Source organism: Ranitomeya variabilis, chromosome 1 (assembly GCF_051348905.1).
Source record: "Ranitomeya variabilis isolate aRanVar5 chromosome 1, aRanVar5.hap1, whole genome shotgun sequence".
Taxonomy (NCBI): domain Eukaryota; kingdom Metazoa; phylum Chordata; class Amphibia; order Anura; family Dendrobatidae; genus Ranitomeya; species Ranitomeya variabilis.
Window position 1 is genome coordinate 374,011,135 of NC_135232.1, and position 26,439 is coordinate 374,037,573.

Genomic DNA, 26,439 nt, shown 5'->3' on the forward strand with positions numbered 1-26,439 from the left:
TGAAGGCAGATCGGATGGAAGACTTCCGGGTGAAGTTCCCACACACTTGAGGCGGGACCCTGATGGCTGAAGAAGTCTACCGCCCAGAGATCTACTCCTGGGATGTGTACTGCCGAGATCACCGAATGATAGATCTCAGCCCATCAGAGAATGAGAGGTACCTCGTCCATGATGCCTGACCGTGGGTACCTGCTAGATGATTGACGTATGGCACAGCCGTGGCATTATCCAATTGAATTCGGATGGGGTGACCCGCCAGAAGGCAGAGGATGTGCTGTAGGACTAGCTGTATCGTTCGGATCCCCAGAACAAAGATTGGGAGAAGAAGGCTGGCATCGGTAGTCACTAATAATCATTGAACTGAAAGGAACTCCCCTGGATGAGGAAGAAGCTCAGAGACTACCCTCTGAAAGCCTGATTGACCTACAGAAAATGAGCGGAGCGAAGGAAACAGCTTCCATTGCTGTCACCATTTTTCCTCATGACCCTCCCAGCAAATCGAATGGAATGAGTGATCAAGTAAGTGAGTTCTGAGTTGAAGGGCCACGGCCTTGTCTCAAGGGAGAAAATACCAACCCTCTGGAAGTGTTCAGGATCATCCTCAAAAAGGATATCTGCTGGGCTGGAAAAGAGGAAAAAACCTGTCTAGATGAAGCTGCCAGCCCAGGAGAGAGAGGGTATAGCAATTGATATAGACGACTCAGCGTAGTCCTGGAAGAGCGGCTAGAAAGTCGACTGTATAGGGCAGGACGACCACGCCTCTAGGATGCAAGAGGAACACGACGGCCGTCATGACCCTTGCGAACACTCAGGGTGCGATAGCAAGACCGAAGGACAAGGTCGTGACTTGAAAATGCTGTTTGCGAATGGAAAAGCAAAGGAATTTTTGAAGAGGGGAAAATAGGAATGTGAAGGTAAGCATCCCGAATGTCGGTGGATGCCAGAAACTCCACCCTTTTTACGTTGAAGTAATGGCTGAGCGGAGGAACTCCATCCGAAGAAGGAGGACCTTGTCCAGCTTGGTAAAAGTTTGAGGTCCAGGATCGATCTTACTTTTCGGTCCCCCCTTTTGGAACCAAGATCCCTTAGATTTAGACCGTCCTGGACAATTCTTCCACTGCTTTTTGGATCTATAGGAAACATGCAATCCTAGGGAGTGATGTCAGAGGCTTTTTGAACACAGAGTACGCTTCCATACTCTGAGCTATAATGCCCTTCTGGGTGTAATGGCATTTGCTGCTGACAGCGCCGCTCAACTAGCTGCATCCAAGAGGCGTGAACCAGCTAGTCTCCCGCTCAATAAATTTGATTGACCAGCTGTACTGTCTTCGGGAAAAGGTTACTGATGTGAATCAAAGCAGTTAAGGTCTCCGACCAGGAGAACATTGCTCTAGCAACCCATGCGGTGGCTAAGGAAGGGTAGAGTACTCAACCTGAGGCTGCAAGTCGGAACGAACAAGATTTGCTATCTGACAGTCCGTTGTAATTTTAATTGATGACCCATCAGGCAGGAATACTGGTAGACAAACCACAGGAGATTCTACCCGGATTATCTGCCAAGTGGCAGAATGCGCGGCTGTATCCAGGTCAGGAAAAGCAGGCTCCTGCTACCTCCGCTCTCTTTTGACAGTGCGGAGTTAAAATAATGAACCCACGATCCACCACCCTCAACAGGGAAGTGGAGAGGGATCGTCCACCTTCTTGCTTCATCCGCTAAATAGTGGAGATGCAGAGGGGGGTGCTCGGACGCCAAAAAAGGGTGCCACTGTACATCCACAGAGTTCAGGTCACCGAGTGGACAGGGTTGGTTCCGGTGTTAGGCGTGGCTGACACTCCATGTGCTCGTCTATAGATGGTGTGGGGAGATCAGTGCCCTTTATAAGGACCCGTCGGCCCTAAGAAACAGACCAGGCATGGCATCCCACGTCGTAGGGTGGTATACGTGGAGGGGACATCCCACGAGTTTGCATATTGCTTATCCGGACGCTCCCTGTCCGGGTGAATGACAAATGCTCTGCGAGGGAGTTTAGTCTCCTTAGGAGGGACACTGCGTGATCTAGAGTGGAACCGTAGCCCTCAATCTACAGAGATTGGTTGATGATATAAATAGGTGAATCCATCCTCTTCTGAAGCTCTGGCGAGTCTAGATCCAAGGCAATATCCAATCCATATTCAGAGTCTTGTTCTCAGCAAATCATTGGTGAGGGAAATCAGGAAATGAAGCTTCCATTTTCTAGACGCCTGTACGTTTCTAGAATTCTTGCGGCCCCTGCTAGCCGACAGCTCCCATGTAGGAGAGGAATCATATATATCAGTCCTGCGAGCACTCCAAGCCACAGAGGGTTCACGGAGGGCTTCAATCTCTTGATCAGAGAAGCCATGGGATGTGGCTGTGATGAAGCCCACTCAGGGGAACTAGGTACTCTGGAATAAGCTGGGAACGGTGGAGGAGGGTTCCTGAGTTCATTTAGGGTGACCGGCTTCAGACTGGTCATGTGCCTTTAAGACAAGGGAATACTGGTCATGTGCCTTTAAGACCAGGTAATACTGGTCATGTGCCTTTAAGACCAGGGAATGCTAGTCAAATGCCTTTAAGACCAGGAAATGTTGGTCATGTGCCTTTTAGACCAGGGAATCTTGATCATGTGCCTTTAAAACCAGGGAATACTGGTCATGTGACTCTAAGACCAGGGAATACTGGTCATGTGCCTCTAAGACCGGGGACTAATATGGGTCATTCATGTAAGTACAGGAGGGAAGAGGGCAGTACTTCCGTAGCCGGCTGCAGAGTCGTTGAGCCCCTTTAATGCAAAAAAACGATCGCCTCTGCCGGCCGGGTGGACCATGATGGCCACCTGGAGTTGCAGAGGTGATAAAGTCTCACAGAGAGCGAGAAGAGCCATTTTGGGGGCGGAGCCACATATGAGATGTGGGCGGAGCCTCGTGACTTCTATGAATAGGTAAAAGCCGGGGCCTAAATTCCTGCAGCCGGCGGGAGCAATACTAGGGGTAGAATAGAGGGGCATTGGGCCGGGAAAACGAACGCTCCCGTGCCAGACAGAAAACGCCAGAAAGGATGGGCAGAGCCGCTTTAGCGCGCCATAGTGTGGGCGTGACTTCCGGGATGTGGCCTACTCATCGGCCGAAGCCGGGGGCCACATTTTTGCAGCCGGCTGAAGCGTTACCTTATGGAGGTGGGCCACAGGGAAGCCATGTTAATATCCCACTGCAGGGGCGCATCGCCGACTGGATCCACTCACCATTGGTGCGCGTCACGGCATGGAGCCAACTACGGATGATTGGGTTTCAGTGCCGAGGAAAGCGCGCACTGTGCTGTTCTGCTGCAGGTTAGGTATTGCAGCGTGGACGGTGCAGGGATAAAGCGATAACCCTCAATCCACCATCCCCTTGTTAGGAAGGTGGAGAGGAACCATCCGCCTCCTTGTGCCATCCGCTTTAACAGTGGTGGTACAGTGGGGGCTGCTCGGATGCCAAAAAGAAAAAGCCTCTGTACATCCACGGAGTTCAAGCCCCCGGGTGGACTGGGCAAGTTGTCCGGCAATAGACCTGGCTCCAGGAGAGAATACATAGAGGCGACACTCCTTGTGCTAGCCCGTTGCTGGTGTGGGGAGATCGGGACCCGAAGGAACCGTCGCCCCTAAAGTGAGCTCAGGCATGGCTTTCCACGTCGCAGGAGAGGGTACGGGGAGGCGACACTCCGCGTTCTCGCCTGTTGATGGTTCGGGGGAGATCGGAGCCTTGAAAGGATCCGTCACCCCCTTCACTCAGTTAATTAAAAAATAAAAATTTACAGAAAAATAAAAAATAAAATAAAAACGATGGGGTCTGAACCAGACCCAAGTGCCTCCTACAGATACTAAGCAAGAACTGGTTAGCTGAGAGCCAGCAGGAAGGTGTGTACTGCAGAGGAGGAGCTAACTTTTTTTGTATCACTTAGTGTCAGCCTCCTATTGGTAGCAGCATACACCCACAGTCTGTGTCCCCCAATGAGGCGAAGGAGAAAATGTAATTTAATATACTAGCAAATGATAAAACATGTGACATTACACTAGAGGAAACACAAATGTCCATCTCTATGCCCAACTTTATGGTTTCAATATGGAATTAATGTGAATGTAAGAAATGAATATACATTATTACATTATGACACGTTGATACGTTTGGTCTAACATACCTATTACGAAGTGTTTCAGGTAAAAATGCTGTTGGCGCAGATTATTTACCATACTAGCTGCCTAGTCCTCATAAAAGATGGGCTGGGGATTGGGAAATTTGGCTTAGTCTTCCCTAGTATGACTATGCTCCTTTTTCTAGCTTTTCCAAGATGTCAACTATTGGTAAGCCTGGCCCTTTTAGCATAGGCAAACAGTCCCTGGAGACTTTGGATATTTTTCCAAGAATCCAGTCAAATGTATCTTCCCTCAATGCACAGTATGTTTTTAGATACTATTTTCCACTTTGCTGATAAGCATGGCATGTTTTATACTTACCCAGCATCTTTTAAAAGATCCAGGAAAGCGTGGAATTTGCTGAATGATTTTTCAATGCTGTCAAGAACACCATCATCCTCAAGGAATACAGAAGTTACATTTCGTGCTTCAAGTGTCTCAGAAAGGGTTCGATTTATTTGTCGTAAACGAGTATTTTCAACTTCCAGCTAAAACAAATAAAATGGTAGAAACAGGAACTTTTCTCTTTATGAAAATATTATTGCTAACCTTAAAGGGCCACTGTCACCCCCCTCCAGCCGTTATAAACTAAAAGAGCCACCTTGTGCAGCAGTAATGCTGCATTCTAACAAGGTGGCTCTTTTAGTTTTAGGTTCAAGCATACCCCAAATAAAACGTTTATATACTTAGCCACAATTCCTGTCTTTAGCCAGGTAGGCGGGTCCTCACTCCCCAGCTTGGCCAGCTCCTCTGCCGTCGCTCACATCTTCCTGCGCTTTCGGCGCCGCCCCCTCAGCGCTGTTATCGTTTCAAATCCGGCGCCTGCGCTGTGTTCTGGTGTCCTGCGCAGACGCAGTAAGCTCTGGCCGTCTGATGTAATGGCTGATACCAGAGAACAAAAGACATCCACAGAACACCAGGATGGATCTGCTGCACAGCAAATAAGATTGCCCTAATCACATGGCAGTGACATCATCGCAGGTCCTACAGCTGTTTGCTGTGCAGCAGATCCATCCTGGTGTTCTGTGGATGTCTTTTGTTCTCTGGTATCAGCCATTACATCAGACGGCCAGAGCTTACTGCGTCTGCGCATGACACCAGTACACAGCGCAGGCGCCGGATTTGAAACGATAACAGCGCTGAGGGGGCGGCGCCGAAAGCGCAGGAAGATGTGAGTGACGGCAGAGGAGCTGGCCAAGCTGGGGAGTGAGGGCCCGCCTACCTGGCTAGAGACAGGAATTGTGGCTAAGTATAAAAACGTTTTATTTGGGGTATGCTTGAACCTAAAACTAAAAGAGCCACCTTGTTAGAATGCAGCATTACTGCTGCACAAGGTGGCTCTTTTAGTTTATAACGGCTGGAGGGGGGTGACAGTGGCCCTTTAATAATAATAATAATAATAATAATAATAATAAAAATAATAATTTTTATTTATATAGCGCCAACATTATTTTGAAGCACTTTACAATTAAGCGGGGACATGTGCAGACAATAAATTCAATACAAGTTGAGACAATTTAAACAGTGACATTAGGAGTGAGGTCCCTGCTCGCAAGCTTACAATCTACAACTAAATAGGGGGGGGAGGGACACAATAGGTGAAAAGTGCTTGTTATTTCAGGTCTGGCAATTATAATAAATAGGGATTTTCATATAAAGTTGCATGATCCGGTCATCAGCCCGTGTGTTTAAGTGCAATAGTCAAGTATCAAGTGCAGTTATGTGCATGGAGGGTGTGGAGACAGATGAATAGTAGGGTGCAGATTCAGAGTAATATTTGGAAGGAGGGAACAGGGCAAAGTTAGTTTACTGAGTAGTTGATGTGGTAGGCTTGTTTAAAGAGATGGGTTTTCAAAGAGAACTTGAATAGGTCGGGCCTAGGTATCAGCCTGATCGTCTGGGGAAGTGCATTCCAGAGAGCTGGGGCAGCATGAGAGAAGACGGTGCGAGGTTCGGATTACGGGGGATGTTAGTCTTAGGTCATTTGTAGAATGGAGGGCACGTGTAGGGTGATAGACAGAGATGAGAGAGGAGATATAAGGCGGTGCAGAACTGTGGAGAGCTTTGTGGGTGAGAGAGATGAGTTTATACTGGACCCTGTAGCGAATGGGTAGCCAGTGTAATGACTGGCACAAGATGGAGGCATCGGTGAAGCGGTTGGACAGAAATATGACCCTGGCTGCCGCATTCAAGATGGATTGGAGAGGAGAAAGTTTGGTAAGAGGGAGACCTATTAAAAGAGAGTTGCAGTAGTCCAGACGAGAATGAAAAAGAGCGACAGTAAGAGTCTTAGCAGTTTGAAAGGTGAGAAATGGTCGGATTCTGGAGATGTTTTTAAGATGCAGGTGACAAGAGCGAGTGAATGATCGGATATAGGGAGTAAATGACAGTTCGGTGTCGAATATGACCCCAAGACAGCGGGCATGCTGCTTGGGAGTTATGGTTGAACCCTTCAGGGTAATTTGGATGTTAGGTAGAGTGAGGTTAGTAGAGGGGAAAAACACAATAAGTTCCGTTTTGGAGAGATTTAGTTTCAGATAGAGGGAAAACATGATGTTAGAGACAGCAGACAGACAATCCTTGGTATTTTGAATTAGGGTAGGGGTGATTGTCAGGGAAAGAAGTGTATAATTGGGTGTCGTCAGCATAGAGAGGATACTGGAACCCAAATCTGCTGATTGTTTGTCCAATAGGGGCAGTGTACAGAGAGAAGAGAGGGGGCCTAGGACTGAACCCTGTGGAACCCCGATAGTAAGGGACAAGGAGAGGAAGAGGAGCCGGCAAAAGATACAGTGAAGGAGCTGTCAGAGAGGTAGGAGGAGAACCAGGAGAGGGCTGTGTCCTTGAGGCCAATAGAACGGAGCAGAGTGAGGAGGCTCCAATAAGCTTTTATAGTTTAATAGTATATACTCGAGTATAAGCCGAGATTTTCAGCCCATTTTTTTAGGATAAAAGTGCCCCTCTCGGCTTATACTCGAGTCATTGTCCCAGGGTGGTTGGCGGGGGAACGGCAGGAGTGGCAGCTGTCACATCATACTCACCTGCTCCCGGCACAGTCTCTTCACTTCTCTGCTTCTCCGATTGTCTCCGGCGCCCGCAGCTCTCCCTGTGTTCAGCGGTCACGTGGTACCGCTCATTAAAGTAATGAATATGGACGCAAATCCACTCCCATAGGCGTGGCGCATATTCATTACTTTAATGAGCGGTACCATGTGACCACTGAACACAGGAACACACTGCCGATGCCAGAGACCATCGAAGAAGCAGGGACCGCGCTGGTAGGGTAAGTATGACGGGGGTGAGCCATGCGATATTCACCTGTCTCCGTTCCACCACCGGGCTCTGTCTTCCACGTCCTCTGGCTGTGACGTTCAGTTCAGAGGGCACGATGTGTTTAGTGCGGGCCCTCTGCCTGAACAGTCACTGCAGAGACCCAGAAGACACAGCGGTGCGGTGGTGGAACGGGGACAGGTGAACATCACAAGTGTCGGGGGCCTGAGTCAGCGGCTACACCAGCACCTGGCCCCCATAGCGTGCCGGTGTCCCCATCTGCTCAGGACACCGGCACCAGACCCCCAGCGACGAGAGGTGAGTATGTCATTTTTTTTTTTTTAAATCGCAGCAGCATATGGGGCATATTATTCTATGGAGCATCTTATGGGGCCATCAACCTTTGTGCATCATTATATGGGGCATAATATTCTATGGACCATCTTATGGGGCCCATTATGAACTTTATGGAGCATTATATGGGGAGTATTTTGTATGGAGCATCTTATGGGGTTCATCATGAACTGTATGGAGCATTATATGGGGCTCCTGATCCAATATGGATATTCAAAAACACTTAACCTACTGATGTCTCAATTAATTTTACTTTTATTGGTATCTATTTTTATTTTTGAAATTTACCAGTAGCTGCTACATTTCCCACCCTAGGCTTATACTCGAGTCAATAAGTTTTCCCAGTTTTTTGTGGCAAAATTAGGGGTCTCGGCTTATACTCGGATCGCATATACTCGAGTTTATACGGTATGTTATTTTCTGCATGACCATAAACTCATTAGGATAGGTTTTTTCTGTACAGAAAGCTTTTCATTCCATAGATTTTCCAGCATAAATGTGAAGTATAAAAGCTACTTATTTTCTACACCCATGTGAAATATCCCAGGACTGGGATTAAATCTACATAGTGAAATAAGAAAATGTCATGTTTATCAGCACCGTTCTTACATACAAATGTAGATGGTTTTTAACCCCTTACCGACATCTGACATTCATGTACTGCACAAGTTGGTAGCAGGTGTTTGGAGTGGGCTGATATCATCCCACCCCAGGCAAGTAATAGCTGTGTGGTACAGCCAGGATCCGCCCCTAACTATTAACCTGTTAAATGCTGCTGTCAAAGCGGCATGACGGTGCACCATTTTATGTGCCCATCGGCAGTCCCATGACATAATCGGGCTACACCAATAATAATAATTTTATTTATATAGCGCCAACATATTCCGCAGCGCTTTACAACTTATAGAGGGGACTTGTACAGACAATAGACATTACAGCATAACAGAAATCACAGTTCAAAATAGATACCAAGAGGAATGAGGGCCCTGCTCGCAAGCTTACAAACTATGAGTTAAAGGGGAGACACGAGAGGTGGATGGTAACAATTGCTTTAGTTATTTGGACCAGCCATAGTGTAAGGCTCGGGTGTTCATGTAAAGCTGCATGAACCAGTTAACAGCCTAAGTATGTAGCAGTACAGACACAGAGGGCTATTAACTGCATAAAGTGTATGAGAACACGATGCAAGGAACCTGATTATGTGTTTTGTTTTGTTTTTTCTATTTTTAATAGGCCACACAGGGATAGTTAGGTTAATGCGTTAAGGCGGTAGGCCAGTCTGAACAAATGCGTTTTTAGGGCACGCTTAAAACTGTGGGGATTGGGGATTAATCGTATTAACCTAGGTAGTGCATTCCAAAGAATCGGCGCAGCACGTGTAAAGTCTTGGAGACGGGAGTGGGAGGTTCTGATTATTGAGGATGCTAACCTGAGGTCATTAGCGGAGCGGAGGGCACGGGTAGGGTGGTAGGCTGAGACCAGAGAGGAGATGTAGGGTGGTGCTGAGCCATGGAGTGCTTTGTGGATGAGGGTAGTAGTTTTGTACTGGATTCTGGAGTGGATGGGTAGCCAGTGTAATGACTGGCACAAGGTAGAGGCATCGGTGTAACGGTTGGTGAGGAATATGATCCTGGCAGCAGCATTCAGGACAGACTGGAGCGGGGAGAGTTTGGTAAGAGGGAGGCCGATTAGTAGAGAGTTACAATAGTCCAGATGGGAATGAATAAGAGAAACAGTAAGAGTTTTTGCAGAGTCGAAAGTAAGAAAAGGGCGAATTCTAGAAATGTTTTTGAGATGCAGATAAGAAGAGCGAGCCAGTGATCGGATGTGGGGGGTGAATGAAAGCTCGGAATCAAGGATGACCCCAAGGCAGCAGGCATGTTGCTTTGGAGTAATGATTGAACCGCACACGGAGATGGCAATGTCAGGCAAAGGTAGGTTAGTAGAGGGAGAGAACAAGAGGAGTTCAGTTTTTGACAGGTTCAGTTTCAGATAGAGGGAGGACATGATGTTAGAGACAGCGGTAAGACAATCACTGGTGTTTTCTAAGAAGTTCGGAGTGAAAGCAGGAGAAGAGGTGTATAATTGGGTGTCATCAGCATAGAGATGGTACTGGAACCCAAATCTACTGATTGTATGTCCAATAGGGGCAGTATACAAAGAGAAGAGGAGGGGGTCTAGGACTGATCCTTGAGGAACCCCAACAGTAAGGGGAAGGTGAGAGGAGGAGGAACCAGCAAAACATACAGTGAAGGATCGGTCAGAGAGATAGGAGGAGAACCAAGAGAGAACGGTGTCCTTGATGCCGATGGAGCGGAGCATAGTGAGGAGGAGCTGATGATCCACAGTGTCGAATGCTGCGGAAAGATCCAATAGAATTAGCACGGAGTAGTGACCATTAGATTTAGCTGTTAGTAGGTCATTAGAGACTTTAGTGAGGGCAGTTTCAGTAGAGTGTAAAGAGCGGAAGCCAGATTGAAGAGGGTCGAGAAGAGAGTTATCTGAGAGATAGCGGGTAAGACGGGAGTGGACCAGGCGTTCCAGGAGTTTAGAGATGAAGGGAAGATTAGAGACAGGTCTATAATTAGCGGCACAGTTTTGGTCGAAGGAGGGTTTTTTAAGTAATGGATGTATGATGGCATGCTTAAATGAGGAGGGAAAAATACCAGAAGTGAGGGAAAGGTTGAATATTTTTGTTATGTGAGAGGTGACAGCCGGGGAAAGGGACTGGAGGAGATGTGACGGAATGGGGTCACTGGTGCAAGTGGTCGGGCGAGAAGATGCAAGGAGCCTGCTTACTTCTTCTTCAGTAACTGGTTCAAAGTCAGAGAGTGAACTAGATGCAGTGGGGGAGGGAGGACAGTGCCTGGTATGAAGAGATTGGGAGATGATTCCCTGTCGAATGTGGTCAATTTTTTCTTTCAAGTAATTGGCCAGATCGTCAGCGCGGAGATCTGTGGTTGGGTCCTGCTCTCTTGGGTTGAGTAGGGACTGGAAAGTGTCGAAGAGACGTTTAGGGTTATTGGACAGCGAGGTGATGAGGGTGTTGAAATAGGTTTGTTTGGAGAGGTGAAGGGCAGAGTTGTATGTTTTTAGCATGAACTTATAATGGATGAAATCTTCGGGTAGATTAGATTTTCTCCACAGACGTTCGGCGCACCTGGAGCATCGCTGCAGGAAGCGTGTTTGCAGCGTGCCATGGTTGTCGCCGTCTGTGTCGAGTTGCTCTATGTATAGGAGGAGCAGCTTCATCCAGGGCACTTTGCAGGGTTTCATTGTAATGGTTCAGAGCAGAATCAGGACACGAGATGGAGGAGACTGGGGCCAATGAGGACTGCAAGTTCTTCATAAGTTTCTGGGTGTTAATGGCCTGTATGTTTCTATAAGTGTGGAAAGTGGGGGTGACCTGAGCGGGATGGCAGTTCTTGATAGAGAATGAAAGAAGGTTGTGGTCAGAGAGCGGGAGAGGGGTGTTTGTGAAATCATCCACTGAGCAAAGTCGGGAGAAGACCAAGTCAAGGGAGTTTCCATCTTCATGCGTTGGAGAGTTAGTATGCTGCGAGAGGCCGAAAGAGGAGGTTAGAGATAAGAGGTGAGAAGCAGACGGGGAAAGGGGAGAAGCAATGGGGATGTTGAAATCACCCATGATAAGGGTGGGGGTGTCACAGGAGAGAAAGTGTGGAAGCCAGGTGGCAAAGTGATCCAGGAACTGATGAGAGAGGCCAGGAGGACGATACACCACCGCCACTCGCATGGAGAAGGGGACGTAGAGTCTGACAGCATGGACCTCAAAGGAAGGGAATACAAGTGAGGGTACTTGGGGGATAACTTGGAAGGTACATTTGGGTGAAAGGAGCAGCCCAACACCTCCACCTGCTCTGTTGTCTGATCTTGGGGTATGAGAAAAGTGTAGTCCACCATAGGAGAGAGCAGCAGCAGCGGTTGTGTCTGACTGCTGGATCCAGGTTTCAGTAAGAGCCAGGAGATTAAGAGCCTTAGAAAGGAAGTAATCATGGGTGAAGGGAGTTTATTACACCCAGAGCGAGAATTCCAAAGAGCACAATTGAAAGAGACAGAAGGCATGCATGGAATATTAATAAGGTTAGAGGGGTTTCTGGGTGTAGCAGTTGGGAGGTTTGACTGGCTATAACATGGGGGGCCGGGGTTTGGAGAGATGTCTCCAGTGACTAGGAGAAGGAGGATAGAAAGAGTGAGCAGATGGTTAAGTGATTTGTGAGAGCATCTTTTGTGTTGGATGGTGGGACTGAATGGATCTGCGCTGTTAAGCAATGTGAACAGAGCATGAGTGCTATACATAGGAGAGGCAAGGACAGAGGGGCCGATATGGATGGAGTTTAAAGAGTTTATGCAAGGGCGGTGAGTGAATGCAGCAGCCAGGATATAGATTATACAGATACATATGGTGTGTATTTGTTCTGTTTCAAGTGAATAGGGAGTAGGTTTAGATTGTCTTACCTGTCTCCTGCCCTGACTAACTGCCATGTTATAACTGCGTCATACTTAGAAAAAAAATATACTTTGAAAAAAAAGTACATGAATAATAGTGCACGAATGCACCCCTGCATGAATGCATCCCAATGGGTTGCTGTGACAGCGAAAGGTCTATTGAAGACCTCCATGCCTTAGAGAGCTCCTTTGAAACCCAACCAATCCCACACAGTTCTATCGAGTGAAAAAATTTAAAAGCTACGGGTCTCGGGAAAATGGCGAGCCGATCAAAAAAAAATTATTTTCCACCACTAAAATAATTGAAAAAAAAGAAGTGGACAAGATTGGTATAGCGGTGCAAATGAGCAGAATCATATTGGAAAGTCATTTACCACACAATGTACACCGTGAAAAGAATTCCCAAAAATGAATGTCAGAATTTTTTAGCAATTTCACAGTATTTTTTAATTCTTTTAGCGGTCTTGAACCTGTGACTGCTGTTTGATCATTCATATTATCTACTCCCAAATTTATTGCAGTATATAGTGTAACTGACATTTTCCTTAGGCTGGGCTTCATAGGAGGATGAAGATAGAAGGCTCCCGACTGCCATGGTAACTCATCATCAGCTCTGTTGTAGGTAGATCTGGTCGCTGCTGTTACAGACAGATGCTGGCTCTGTACGGGTTAATTACACAGGCCGACCTTGGCAATAAAGGATTGCCGATCAGTTGCTTGTTTGCTGATGAGCGGTTGAGGCCATGTGCACACGTTCAGGATTTTTAGCGTTTTTTTCGCGTTTTTTCGCTATAAAAACGTGATAAAAACGCGAAAAAAACGCTAACATATGCCTCCTATTATTTACAAGGTATTCCGCATTTTTTGTGCAAATGTTGCGATTTTTTCCGCGAAAAAATCGCATAGCGGAAAAAAAAGCAACATGTTCATTAAAAATGCGGAATTGCAGGGATTCCGCACACCTAGGAGTCCATTGATCTGCTTACTTCCCGCACGGGGCTGTGCCCACGATGCGGGAAGTAAGCAGATTATGTGCGGTTGGTACCCAGGGTGGAGGAGAGGAGACTCTCCTCCACGGACTGGGCACCATATAAGTGGTCAAAAAATAAGAAATAAAATAAAAAATAGTCCTATACTCACCCTCGATGTCCCGCGCAGTGTTCCCGCCTCACCGCTGCACGCTGCCGTTCGGTTCCTGTAGCTGATGTGCGGCGAAGGACCTTGCCGATGACGTCACTGTCCTGTGATTGGTCGTGAGCGGTCATGTGACCGCTCACGTGACCGTGACGTCACGGAAGGCCCTGTGCGCACAGACCAGCTATAGGAAGACGAACGGACGCCGCTGATGAGATGTCTGGGTGAGTATAAGCATTTTTTTATTTTTTTTATTTTTCTTAAACATTCTATCTTTTACTATAGATGCTGCATAAGCTGCATCTATAGTAAAAAGTTGGTCACACTTGTCAAACAGTATGTTTGACAAGTGTGACCAACCTGTCAGTCAGTTTTCCAAGCGATGCTACAGATCGCTTGGAAAACTTTAGCATTCTGCAAGCTAATTACGCTTGCAGAATGCTAAAAAAACGCGAAAAAAACGGAAAAAAAACGCAAAAAAAAAAATGCGGATTTCTTGCAGAAAATTTCCGGTTTTCTTCAGGAAATTTCTGCAAGAAATCCTGAACGTGTGCACATACCCTGATTCTTAGCCTGTTTACACAGGGCGACAGCTCCCAATGCGTACTGACTGGTATTTATTAGATTGTTCAGAATGCAAAGGCTGCATTTGTTCTTTGTTTAAAGAAAAATATGCACTACTGAGAATGATGATGTTCCTAGCAACGCTCACGATAATCTTGCAGTCTTAAAGTGAATCTGTCACCTAATTTTTCGCATATAAGCTGCGGCCACCGCCATTAGGTGCTTATCTACAGCATTCTGTAATGCTGTAGATAAGCTCCCGATGTAACCTGAAAGATAAGAAAAACAAGTTAGATTATACTCACCCAGGGGCGGTTCCGGTTCTGGTCCGATGGGCGTCGCGGTCCGGCGACTCCCATCTTCATGCGATGACATCCTCTTCCTTGCTTCTGTCGCGGCTCCTGCGCAGGCGTACTGATTTGCCCTGTTGAGGGCAGACTAAAGTACCGCAGTGCGCAGGCACACTGCAGTACTTTGATCTGCCCTCAACAGGGAAAATCAGTACGCCTGAGCATGAGGCGCGACAGAAGCAAGGAAGTGGACCCAATCGCATGAAGATGGGAGGAGCCAGACGCGGACCACACCGGACCGCCCCTGGGTGAACAAAAACTAACTTGTTTTTCTTATCTTTCAGGTTACATCGGGGGCTTATCTACAGCATTACAGAATGCTGTAGATAAGCCCCTAATGGTGGTGGCCGCAGCTTATATGCGAAAAATGAGGTGACAGATTCCATTTAAAGGACCTTAACATGGAAACACAGCCAACACCTGCTTGATATGGAGTGGGAACAGATCATGAGCCTGTTCAATATACAACCTGTGATGAAAATATACTTCACAGATTGTTAAGGGGTTAATAAATCTACAAATGCATTGGGGACAGATTTTGTGGCACATACCAAATATTACCAACTTTCCTCCTTGAAGGACCACTTGGTAATGCAGCCTTTCACACACTGCACAATTTCCTGCTCTCAAATGGCAGCTGATAAAGGAAACAGTTACCAGATCTGTCTACCAGCCTCCTCCAAATGAATGGTAGCTTTTCATTTCCTTTTCCCTTTTTCCAATCACATGTCCTCCCTCAAGGTCTGCTTTGAGAACAGGATTGCCATGCAGTCTGTAAAGAAGCAGGCAGCTCTTCACATAGGAAGGAGGAAAGTATAATAATTATACAGTTGTGCTCAAAAGTTTACATTCCTCGGCCGAATTTTTGCTTTCTTGGCCTTTTTTCAGAGAATATGAATGATAACACCAAAACTTTTTCTCCACTCATGGTTAGTGATTGGGTGAAGCCATTTATTGTCAAACTACTGTGTTTTATCTCTTTACATCATAATGACAACCCAAAACATCCAAATGACCCTGATCAAAAGTTCACATACCTCATTTCTTAATACTGTAAACATTTGAGCAAAACTGTATATAAGTGCACTCAAAACATTCACTAAACTGATGCTAAAGCGGCCAACCCCTTTAAATAAAATTTCCATCAGTAAAAAGTAGTTAATCTTACAGAATAAAAGCACTCTAATAAAAGGAACACTGCAGACAATATAGTGTCATGTCTAGCACAAGGTCTGTGAGGACAGAGTATGGCACACAGATTACTCTCAAATTAGCAAAGTAATATAGACAGCTGGGTATTCCTGGCCTCTGTTTAAAAAAATACCGTATTTTACGGCATATAAGACGACTGGGCGTATAAGACGACCCCCCAACTTTTCCAGTTAAAATATAAAATCTTCTTAAAAGTCGGGGGTCCTCTTATACGCCGTATGTCGTCTTATAGGGCCGGTGACTAATGTGCTTTTGGGGGGGAGTGGTCCTGATGACGAAGAGGGGGCATCTCACAGGAAAGTGTGAGTGGAGTATCCCCCATTACCTCATTGTAGCTGCAGTGTGGGGTGCTGGGGAGCGGCGGCGGCCACCGCCCCACAGCACAGCACCCATGCGGCACAAAGAGGAGCAGCAGCTGCCGCCTCTCCCCAGCACAGAGACCCCATGCTGCAGCTACAATGAGGTAATGGGGGGATACTCCACTCACACTTTCCTGTGAGACGCCCCCTCTTCGTCATCGGGACCACTCCCCCCCACCCACCATATACACATTGGTGTCTGCACTCGGCGTACAAGACGGCACCCGGCATATAAGACGACCCCCGACTTTTAAGAAGATTTTCAGGGGTTAAAAAGTAGTCTTATACCCCAGAAAATACAGTATGTATATATTTGAGTATCGAATCTGCATGTTTTCCGCCTTCCCACTACTTCATTCATTTATTAAATATAACAAATATAGACAGAAGATGGACAATGTGAAACCACATGCATTATTCTCATTGTATCCATGTAACAGCTTCTGTTTAAGGACATTAATGTTATAACTGGACTAAATACATTTCTTGATTACCTCCATTATTCTGTCATCGGCTCTTAATCTTGTTTTTCTTTCCTCCTCCAACCTCACTTGGCATTCCTGCAATGCAACCTGTCAACAACAGACTTAACAGTTTAGACAGTGGTTACACTGAAAGCAGTCATTAAATTGCAAGCATATTGGTGATGTATTTCCTGCAGTCAAGGGCTTGAGATCTTGGAAGACAATTTACTTTGAGTTTGACCTTACCTGACACCGTACTTTAGGGCAGTTGCAAGCCAGATAAAGTCATGACAAAAATCAAGGTTCATTCACACTTTGGGGGTCACGTTTACATCACAAAAGTGGCGTAAAAACTTTGAAAAATAGCAAAATGTTTGTGCACTGTAGAGTTGCGCAAAATGGGTGGAGCTTGAGGAGGAGGCAGGGGGCATGTTTTGGTCAAGACTAAGACCCTTGTAAGGCTCTAAACGCATAGACCCGGTGTCCACCATGTTATTTTATATTATCTTCATTTTTTTCTTTGTTTTCTTCGCCTGACTGGAGCAGCATTTCTTGCGCAGAGCATGCCACTTATCAGAGGCACTGAATTTATGAAGAGTCATGTGTCTCTTACTGAATTCAGGAAAGTGTACTGAACACCAACTCAAGACTGGTGTGGCACTAGTGCGTCTTGATGAATAGGTTCCATAGCCTGTAGGTACATCATCCCACCATATGCCATTCTATTGTCATTTAGTAGTATACATCACCCTTAGGTTCTTATTTAAAGACGTTGTTCGGTCCAAATCTACTTGTACTGAACGAGGCCGCGCGGACTAATGATGCAGACATCCACTGGGTGTGGTCAACCAGAAGTCGTGGCCTCGCTCCACACAAGTATGGAGCGAGGCTGCGCCCACTGGACAGGCTCTGGCCGGGAATATGTATAATGCATACGTACCCTCCAGTCCTGACTCACACACCGGCATGCTCTAGAGGGATTCATAAGTCTGCAGTCACACAGAGTGACTGCAGACTTATTGATTTGAACTGGACGACCCCTTTAGAACAAAACAAAAAAACATTTATACTCTGATCTATTTTTCTTTACTTGCATGCCTCAGCGTAGAATAGATTACTTGACTACTATAATCTTTACACACAAAAAAAGGAATAAACGCAGGAGAAAAAGGACACTCTACCCTGGCACATATGTCATTTAAATGCTCTTAAAGAAAAAAAATTGGTAAATGTATTTTAGTCGGTACATTAAAACCTGATTGTGTTGTGGTCATCTCCAGATTTAAATAGAGAAAACCAATTGGTTCAGGTCACAGTAAGGAGACTTCCCTCATTTAAACTTACTTTAAAAGCTTGACAGCTAGAACTGGATTGGTGGCTATGAGTCACAGGTACTCATTTCTACTTTCTAAACAAGAACAGTAAAGTACTGCAAAAGCAGTGACACTATTCTGGAAGCTACCTGCAGGCGCTTGTAGTTTTTCATGCTGCTTTTACCCATAATTTCACACATGGCAGATTCTTGAATAAGGACTTCCGCTGAAATCTCCGAATCATCACTGTCCGAGGCGCTTTCACTCTGCACAGAGACCTTTATTGGAGTACCGCTCTAATAACAGAGGTGACAGCTGTTACCCAATGTACTTAGATACATAAACATATTTCAAATACAGCGATGCAGAAAAAGATATATATATATATATATATATATATATATATATATATATATATATATATATATATATATATATATATATACATATACACACACACAGTACAGACCAAAAGTTTGGACACACCTTCTCATATAAAGATTTTTCTGTATTTTCATGACTATGAAAATTGTACATTCACACTGAAGGCATCAAAACTATGAATTAACACATGTGGATTTATATACTTAACAATAAAGTGTGAAACAACTGAAATTATGTCTTATATTCTAGGTTCTTCAAAGTAGCCACCTTTTGCTTTGATGACTGCTTTGCAAACTCTCGGCATTCTCTTGATGAGCTTCAAGAGGTAGTCACCGGAAATGGTCTTCCAACAATCTTGAGGAAGTTCCCAGAGATGCTTAGCACTTGTTGGCCCTTTTGCCTTCACTCTGCAGTCCAGCTCACCCCAAACATCTCGATTGGGTTCAGGTCTGGTGACTGTGGAGGCCAGGCGTAGCACCCCATCACTCTCCTTCTTGGTCAAATAGCCCTTACACAGCCTGGAGGTGTGTTTGGGGTCATTGTCCTGTTGAAAAATAAATGATGGTCCAAATAAACGCAAAGCAGATGGAATAGCATGCCGCTGGAAGATGCTGTGGTAGCCATGCTGGTTCAGTATGCCTTCAATTTTGAATAAATCCCCAAAAGTGTCACCAGCAAAGCATCCCCACACCATCACACCTCCTCCTCCATGCTTCATGGTGGGAACCAGGCATGTAGAGTCCATCCGTTCACCTTTTCTGCGTCGCACAAAGACACGGTGGTTGGAACCAAAGATCTCAAATTTGGACTCATCAGACCAAAGCACAGATTTCCACTGGTCTAATGTCCATTCCTTGTGTTCTTTAGCCCAAACAAGTCTCTTCTGCTTGTTGCCTGTCCTTAGCTGTGGTTTCCTAGCAGCTATTTTACTATGAAGGCCTGCTGCACAAACTCTCCTCTTAACAGTTGTTGTAGAGATGTGTCTGGATGTAGAGATGTATGTGTGGCATTAACCTGGTCTCTAGTCTGAGCTGCTGTTAACCTGCGATTTCTTAGGCTGGTGACTCGGATAAACTTATCCTCAGAAGCAGAGGTGACTCTTGGTCTTCCTTTCCTGGGGCGGTCCTCATGTGAGCAAGTTTTTTTGTAGCGCTTGATTATTTTTGCCACTGCACTTGGGGACATTTTCAAAGGTTTCCCAATTTTTCGGACTGACTGACCTTCATTTCTTAAAGTAACGATGGCCACTCATTTTTCTTTACTTAGCTGCTTTTTTCTTGTCATAATACAAATTCTAACAGTCTATTCAGTACGACTATCAGCTGTGTATCCACCAGACTTCTGCTCAACACAACTGATGGTCCCAAACCCCATTTATAAGGCAAGAAATCCCACTTATTAAACCTGACAGGTGACTACCTCTTGAAGTTCATCAAGAGAATGCCAAGAGTGTGCAAAGCAGTGATCAAAGCAAAAGGTGGCTACTTTGAAGAACCTAGAATATAAGACATATTTTAAGCTGTTTCACACTTTTTTGTTAAGTATATAATTCCACATGTGTTAATTGATAGTTTTGATGCCTTCAGAGTGAATGTACAATCTTCATAGTCATGAGAATACCGAAAAATCTTTAAATGAGAAGGTGTGTCCAAACTTTTGGTCTGTACTGTATGTATATATATATACACACACATATACACACATACACACTGTACTACTGTTCCAAAGTTTAGGGTCACTTACAAATTTCCTTATTTTTGAAAGAAAAGCACAGTTTTTTCCGATGAAGCCAACATTAAATGATTCAGAAAACTCTGTACATTGCTAATGTGGTAACTGACTATTCTAGCTGCAAACGTCTGGTTTGTAATGCAATATCTTCATACGTGTATTGAGGCCCATTTCCAACAACCATCACTCCAGTGTTCTTATGGTACTTTGTGTTTGCTGTGTAAGAAGGCTAATGGTTGGTTAGAATACCCTTGAAAACCCTTGTGCAAGTATGTTAGCACAGCTGAAAACAGTTTGGCTGTTGAGAGAACCTATAAACCTGACCTTTCTTTGAGCTAGTTGAGAATCTGGATCATTACATTTGTTGGTTCCATTAAACTCTCAAAATAGCCAGAAAAAAATAACTTTCATGTGAAACTCGACAGTCTATTCTTGTTCTTAGAAATGAAGGCTATTCCATGCGAGAAATTGCCAAGAAACTGAAGATTTCCTACAACGGTGTGTACTACTCCTTTCAGAGGAGCACAAACGGGCTCTAACCAGAGTAGAGAGAGAAGTGGGAGGCCCCGCTGCACAACTGATAAACAAGACAAGTACATTAGTCTGTATTTTGACAAATCAACGCCTCACAGGTCCACAAATGGCAGCTTCATTAAGTAGTACACACAAAAGGCCAGTGTCATCGTCTACAGTGAAGAGGCGACTCCGGAATGCTGGCCTTCAGGGCAGAGTGGCAAAGAAAAGCCATATCTGAGACTGGCTAATAAAAGGAAAAGATTAATATGGGCAAAAGAACATAGACATTGGACAGAGGAAGATTGGAAAAAAGTGTTATGGACAGACGAATCCTAGTTTGAGGTGTTTGGATCACACAGAGGAACATTTGTGAGACGCAGAACTACTGAAAAGATGCTGGAAGAGTGCCTGACGCCCTCTGTCAAGCATGGTGGAGGTAATGTGATGGTCTGGGGTTGCTTTGGTGCTGGTAAAGTGGGAGATTTGTACAATGTAAAAGGGATTTTGAATAAGGAAGGCTATCACTTGATTTTGCAACGCCATGACATACCCTGTGGACAGCACTTGATTGGAGCCAATTTCATCTTACAACAAGACAATGACCCAACGCACACCTCCAAATTATGCAAAAACTATTTAGGGAAGAAGCAGGCAGTTGGTATTCTATCTGTAATGGAGCGGCCAGAGCAGTCACCAAATCTCAACCCCATTGAGCTGTTGTGGGAGCAGCTTGACCGTATGGTACGCAAAAAGTGCCCATCAGGCCAAGCCAACTTGTGGGTGGGGCTTCTGAAAGCATGGGGTGAAATTTCTCCAGATTACCTCAGCAAATTAACTGCTAGAATTCCAAAGGTCTGCAATGCTGCAATTACTGCAAAGGGAGCATTCTTTGACGAAAGCAAAGTTTGATGGAGAAAATTATTATTTCAAATAAAAATCTTTTTTTTCGAACCTTGTCAATGTCTGGACTAGATTTTCAATTCATTTGGCAACTCATTTGATTAATAAAAGTATGAGTTTTCATGGAAAACACAATTGTCTGGGTGACCACCGTAGTGTGTGTGTGTGTGTGTGTGTGTGTGTGTGTGTGTGTGTGTGTGTGTGTGTGTGTGTGTGTGTGTGTGTGTGTGTGTGTGTGTGTGTGTGTGTGTGTGTGTGTGATATTATCTGTATATACTAAGCAATCACATATCTTTCGGCAGCAGGATGTATATAACACATTGTATTAAGTGCAGTGATGCTGCCCTCTGGTGGAAAGCATTTAACGTCATGAAATTCTTGATGAATATGAAAATACTGGAAACTTTTTGAAGAGACTTGCAACAGCTCAATACGTGTGGCCAGAGAAATAAATACGACTTGTTGGTATTATTTTTAGAGCACCATTGTTTCCATGATGCAGTGTTATCATGTTGGGATCATGCTGCACAGCAGGTAATTGGTGTAACATGCTCTTACGACTTCCACAATTAAAGTCATTTAATAAATGCCATCAGTTTAAGGAATTACATTTCTATAATTTAAACAAAGTAAATAAAAATATAAAATAAAAAAGGGGAGAGGGAGGGGACTCCCAGACCTAACATAGTATGCAGGCATACACGGTGCTGCAATGTGCCATATATACAGTGTGTGCAGAATTAATATTTTGACCATATCATTTTTGTTCTAAATTATTAGGCAGCTTGTTCTCCTCAGGCAAAATGGGCCAACAAAGATTTAATTGACTAAGGCTGGTTTCAGACTTGCGTACGGGAGTGCTGCAGATGGCGGCATACTTCCTCCCTAAAACTACAGTAAAAGCAGGGAAAACAACACAGGCAAAACCATGGATATCCTCTATTCATTATAATGAGGGTATAGTGCATATGAAGGAGGAAACAAATGCCTGTACATGGAATAATGCAGGACGCACCAAGTACTGCAAAAGCAAAGAAACCACAAAAAATTGGTGCAACAAAGTCCAAAGAATTATACCAAAATCTTTATTAAATATAAATATACAAAACAAGAATCAAACAGTAGTAATGGGTTAAAATCTGCTACAGAATACACAGAACGCATGGAAATGCAGGATCTCCACTGTGACAGCAGCCAGGCACTGTGCATTAGGAACAAAGGGCACCAATAGCCACTGCAGACCACATAGAAAAAATGCTTAATAATAACAAAAAAGTAAGAAGAGCCTGCTAAGATAGAGAACCAAATGGCACATAGGTAGAATAGTAACCCAGTAAGGTACCTGATCAGCTGATGACACAGGGAGACCGCGCACTCCAAGCCCACCCCAACGCGCGTTTCGGAGATGTCCTTCCTCAGGGGGCGTGTCGTGCAATTATCGCAGGTGGTTTATAAAGGTGCAGGACACCGTAAGCAGCCAATGCGCAGGGAGACCAGATCATACGGGCGTACAGACCGGCGCCGGAAAGCACGGGCCCATGCAATCCGGCGTCAGACCGCGACCCGGAAGTAAGCAGGAAATTAGTCACAACTGCGCATGACCGGAAAGGATCCCGCAGCCATATTCAAAAGGAGAAACCAAAAGGCACTATAATATAGAAGTGCATGGGGCCGGAAACACAGTAGCGGCCATATTTAAAAGGGGAAAGAATACCACGTACATAGAAGCGCTACGCAGCAGGTGAATGAAAATAGCTGTGCACATCATCAGATAAACAGCTCAATGCGATAAACCGTTTACATATCTATTGTAAAAAGATATAATTAATCGTACATGGCACCAAAAAAATGATTAGTGCAGATAATACAGTTAAAGCACTCATGTACACAGACAGTATATGACCATATAGTGGATAGCAATACATACAGCACAGCAATATGCATAAATATCAGATGGCAATAACAATATATCGTAGTAAGCATATAACAGAGGAGCTATCTATATAATCATGAATACAAGAACAACTATTTATGGACATATATGTATATACAAAGAGCATGCTAACAAATCATCCAAAAATTGTATACACAGTTAGTTGCGAAAATGAATCCCATGATGCACCCATGCACTGGTAAGAAGAGTACCCCTTGCAGATAGGTGGCACGACAGATGGCGTAATGGTGCTAAAAGATAAAAATATTATTAATAAACAGACACACATAAAATAAAAGAACCATGTATAAATTCACAGACTATGTATACCAAAAAAGGGGGAAGAGCAGCCGATTCAAAGAAAGGGAGCAAAAGAGAGATGTTCATTCAAGCCGTGCGGGTGAACAGTGTTCAGCCGCCAGATCCATCTAGCTTCCAGTTGACTAAGACGTTTGGACAGATTGCCGCCACGTATATTGATCTTAATACAATCAATTCCCCTTACTCTCAACAGAGCACTGTTGCAGTTATGAAGTAATTGAAAATGGCGGGGAATGGTTACCCTGAAAACCATTCCCCGGTTCTTTTATTTTATGTGTGTCTGTTTATTAATAATATTTTTATCTTTTAGCACCATTACGCCATCTGTCGTGCCACCTATCTGCAAGGGGTACTCTTCTTACCAGTGCATGGGTGCATCATGGGATTCATTTTCGCAACTAACTGTGTATACAATTTTTGGATGATTTGTTAGCATGCTCTTTGTATATACATATATGTCCATAAATAGTTGTTCTTGTATTCATGATTATATAGATAGCTCCTCTGTTATATGCTTACTACGATATATTGTTATTGCCATCTGATATTTATGCATATTGCTGTGCTGTATGTATTGCTATCCACTATATGGTCATATACTGTCTGTGTACATGAGTGCTTTAACTGTATTATCTGCACTAATCATTTTTTTGGTGCCATGTACGATTAATTATATCTTTTTACAATAGATATGTACACGGTTTATCGCATTGAGCTGTTTATCTGATGATGTGCACAGCTATTTTCATTCACCTGCTGCGTAGCGCTTCTATGTACGTGGTATTCTTTCCCCTTTTAAATATGGCCGCTACTGTGTTTCCGGCCCCATGCACTTCTATATTATAGTGCCTTTTGGTTTCTCCTTTTGAATATGGCTGCGGGATCCTTTCCGGTCATGCGCAGTTGTGACTAATTTCCTGCTTACTTCCGGGTCGCGGTGTGACGCCGGATTGCATGGGCCCGTGCTTTCCGGCGCCGGTCTGTACGCCCGTATGATCTGGTCTCCCTGCGCATTGGTTGCTTACGGTGTCCTGCACCTTTATAAACCACCTGCGATAATTGCACGACACGCCCCCTGAGGAAGGACATCTCCGAAACGCGCGTTGGGGTGGGCTTGGAGTGCGCGGTCTCCCTGTGTCATCAGCTGATCAGGTACCTTACTGGGTTACTATTCTACCTATGTGCCATTTGGTTCTCTATCTTAGCAGGCTCTTCTTACTTTTTTGTTATTACTAAGCATTTTTTCTATGTGGTCTGCAGTGGCTATTGGTGCCCTTTGTTCCTAATGCACAGTGCCTGGCTGCTGTCGCAGTGGAGATCCTGCATTTCCATGCGTTCTGTGTATTCTGTAGCAGATTTTAACCCATTACTACTGTTTGATTCTTGTTTTGTATATTTATATTTAATAAAGATTTTGGTATAATTCTTTGGACTTTGTTGCACCAATTTTTTGTGGTTTCTCTCCCTAAAACTACGCCTATGCTCCGCCTACGCCTCCTTGCGTCCTGTGTTGCCTTGTGTACCTATCTTATTAGTGATGAGAGAATATATTCGTTACTCGAGATTTCTCGAGCATGCTCGGGGGTCCTCCGAGTATTTTTTAGTGCTCGGAGATTTCGTTTTTCTTGCCGCAGCTGAATGATTTACATCAGTTAGCCACCATAAGTACATGTGGGGGTTGCCTGGTTGCTGGGGAATGTACTTATGCTGGCTAACATCACTCATTCGCTCATGACTATATCTTACCTAACCAAGTCATAAATTGTTACAAGTCTTATAGAGGGAAGCAGCACTCTTGAAATTGCTAAGATGTTGTGGCGATCACTAAATTATCCAAGGTTTTGTTGCAAATAGTCAACAAGGGAAAAAAGATGCACCTTAACTGCCAAAGTTCTGAGAAGAATCAAAGGTGAAGCAACCAGGAACCCATTATCCTCCAGTGCTTTTCTCCAGAACTGGTCTCTGATATTTTTTGAAATGTCAGAAATATAATCTATTTTTGTACATTTTGAGTAGTTTGATTATTATTCTCAGTTTAACAGATGTAAACAAACAATTGAGATGGGGAATATGTATGTTTTTCATTTAGTTGCTGTGATGAGATGGGGAGGGAGCCACACCTGGTCACCCCATCTGACATCAATATTTCATCAGATCACGTGATAAGGCCTCTCCACGTATACCAACGTGACGTTCTGCACCCCCTAGGGACACATAAGGTCAGCTTGGCACACTTTTACAAAGACCCAACCCTGTCCACATGGGCCCATGGAGGTACAGGGAGTGATAGAAGGTTGCCCACGCAACATGGCACCACACTCTCCCACGACCCGGACAGGCTCAGAGGCCCCTTTCACTAGCCTCTGTGAAACAGAACTTTATCAACCTTGTAGGACTGCCACCAGTTCCTCATTAAATATATTCCTGGTGCGTTATCAGGGTTATATCGGACCAGAAACAAGCCCCAGTAGCGTTTGAGATTAGGCCGAGAAATGGACGTGTGGGTTCTTGGATTGAGATAAGAGAGCAGCCCAAGGTTAAATTATATATTTAGTCGCCTTAAGGGCACACTAGACAAAACACTATATATACACACAATGATTATACACATTTAATGGTCAGATATGCAAATACAATAGTGGTAGGACAAAGTGTAAGGGTAAGGGCTTATATAGTCAGTTACCAGTTAGATGAAAGGCCTGGCTTGTGGGGGAGGGCTCACTATGTCCTCACGACCTCCCAGAGAATAAGCAGGGGAAATGCTTCACACAAGCCCTTACCCCTATGGGTCACTCCCCCTCCTGCCCTCTGGGCTGAACCTAAATCTCCTCCCGAGGGTTTGGAGATAAATCTCCCAAAATCTTTGAAAGATCATAACTCCTTTCTGGGTGGTCCCAGGGCAGCGGTTCTGACGCCATCGGATCTGACCGGGCCCCTGCTACTCAGAGACTAAACACAATTTTAGTACATTGCTGCT

General features: G+C 44.7%; 1 protein-coding gene across 5 annotated transcripts in view; it reads right to left on the minus strand.

The window, feature by feature from the left end:
* Nucleotides 1-26,439, minus strand: part of CEP78 (centrosomal protein 78) — a 167,503-nt gene that overhangs the window by 43,895 nt on the left and 97,169 nt on the right. For all 5 annotated transcript variants that reach the window (XM_077249007.1, XM_077249008.1, XM_077249005.1 and 2 more), the window contains exons 12-14: nt 17,827-17,973; nt 16,395-16,472; nt 4,512-4,678 (exon numbers count right to left, since the gene is read on the minus strand). In XM_077249007.1, the coding sequence (XP_077105122.1) occupies nt 4,512-4,678; nt 16,395-16,472; nt 17,827-17,973 (392 nt within the window). The remainder of the gene's footprint in view (nt 1-4,511; nt 4,679-16,394; nt 16,473-17,826; nt 17,974-26,439) is intronic.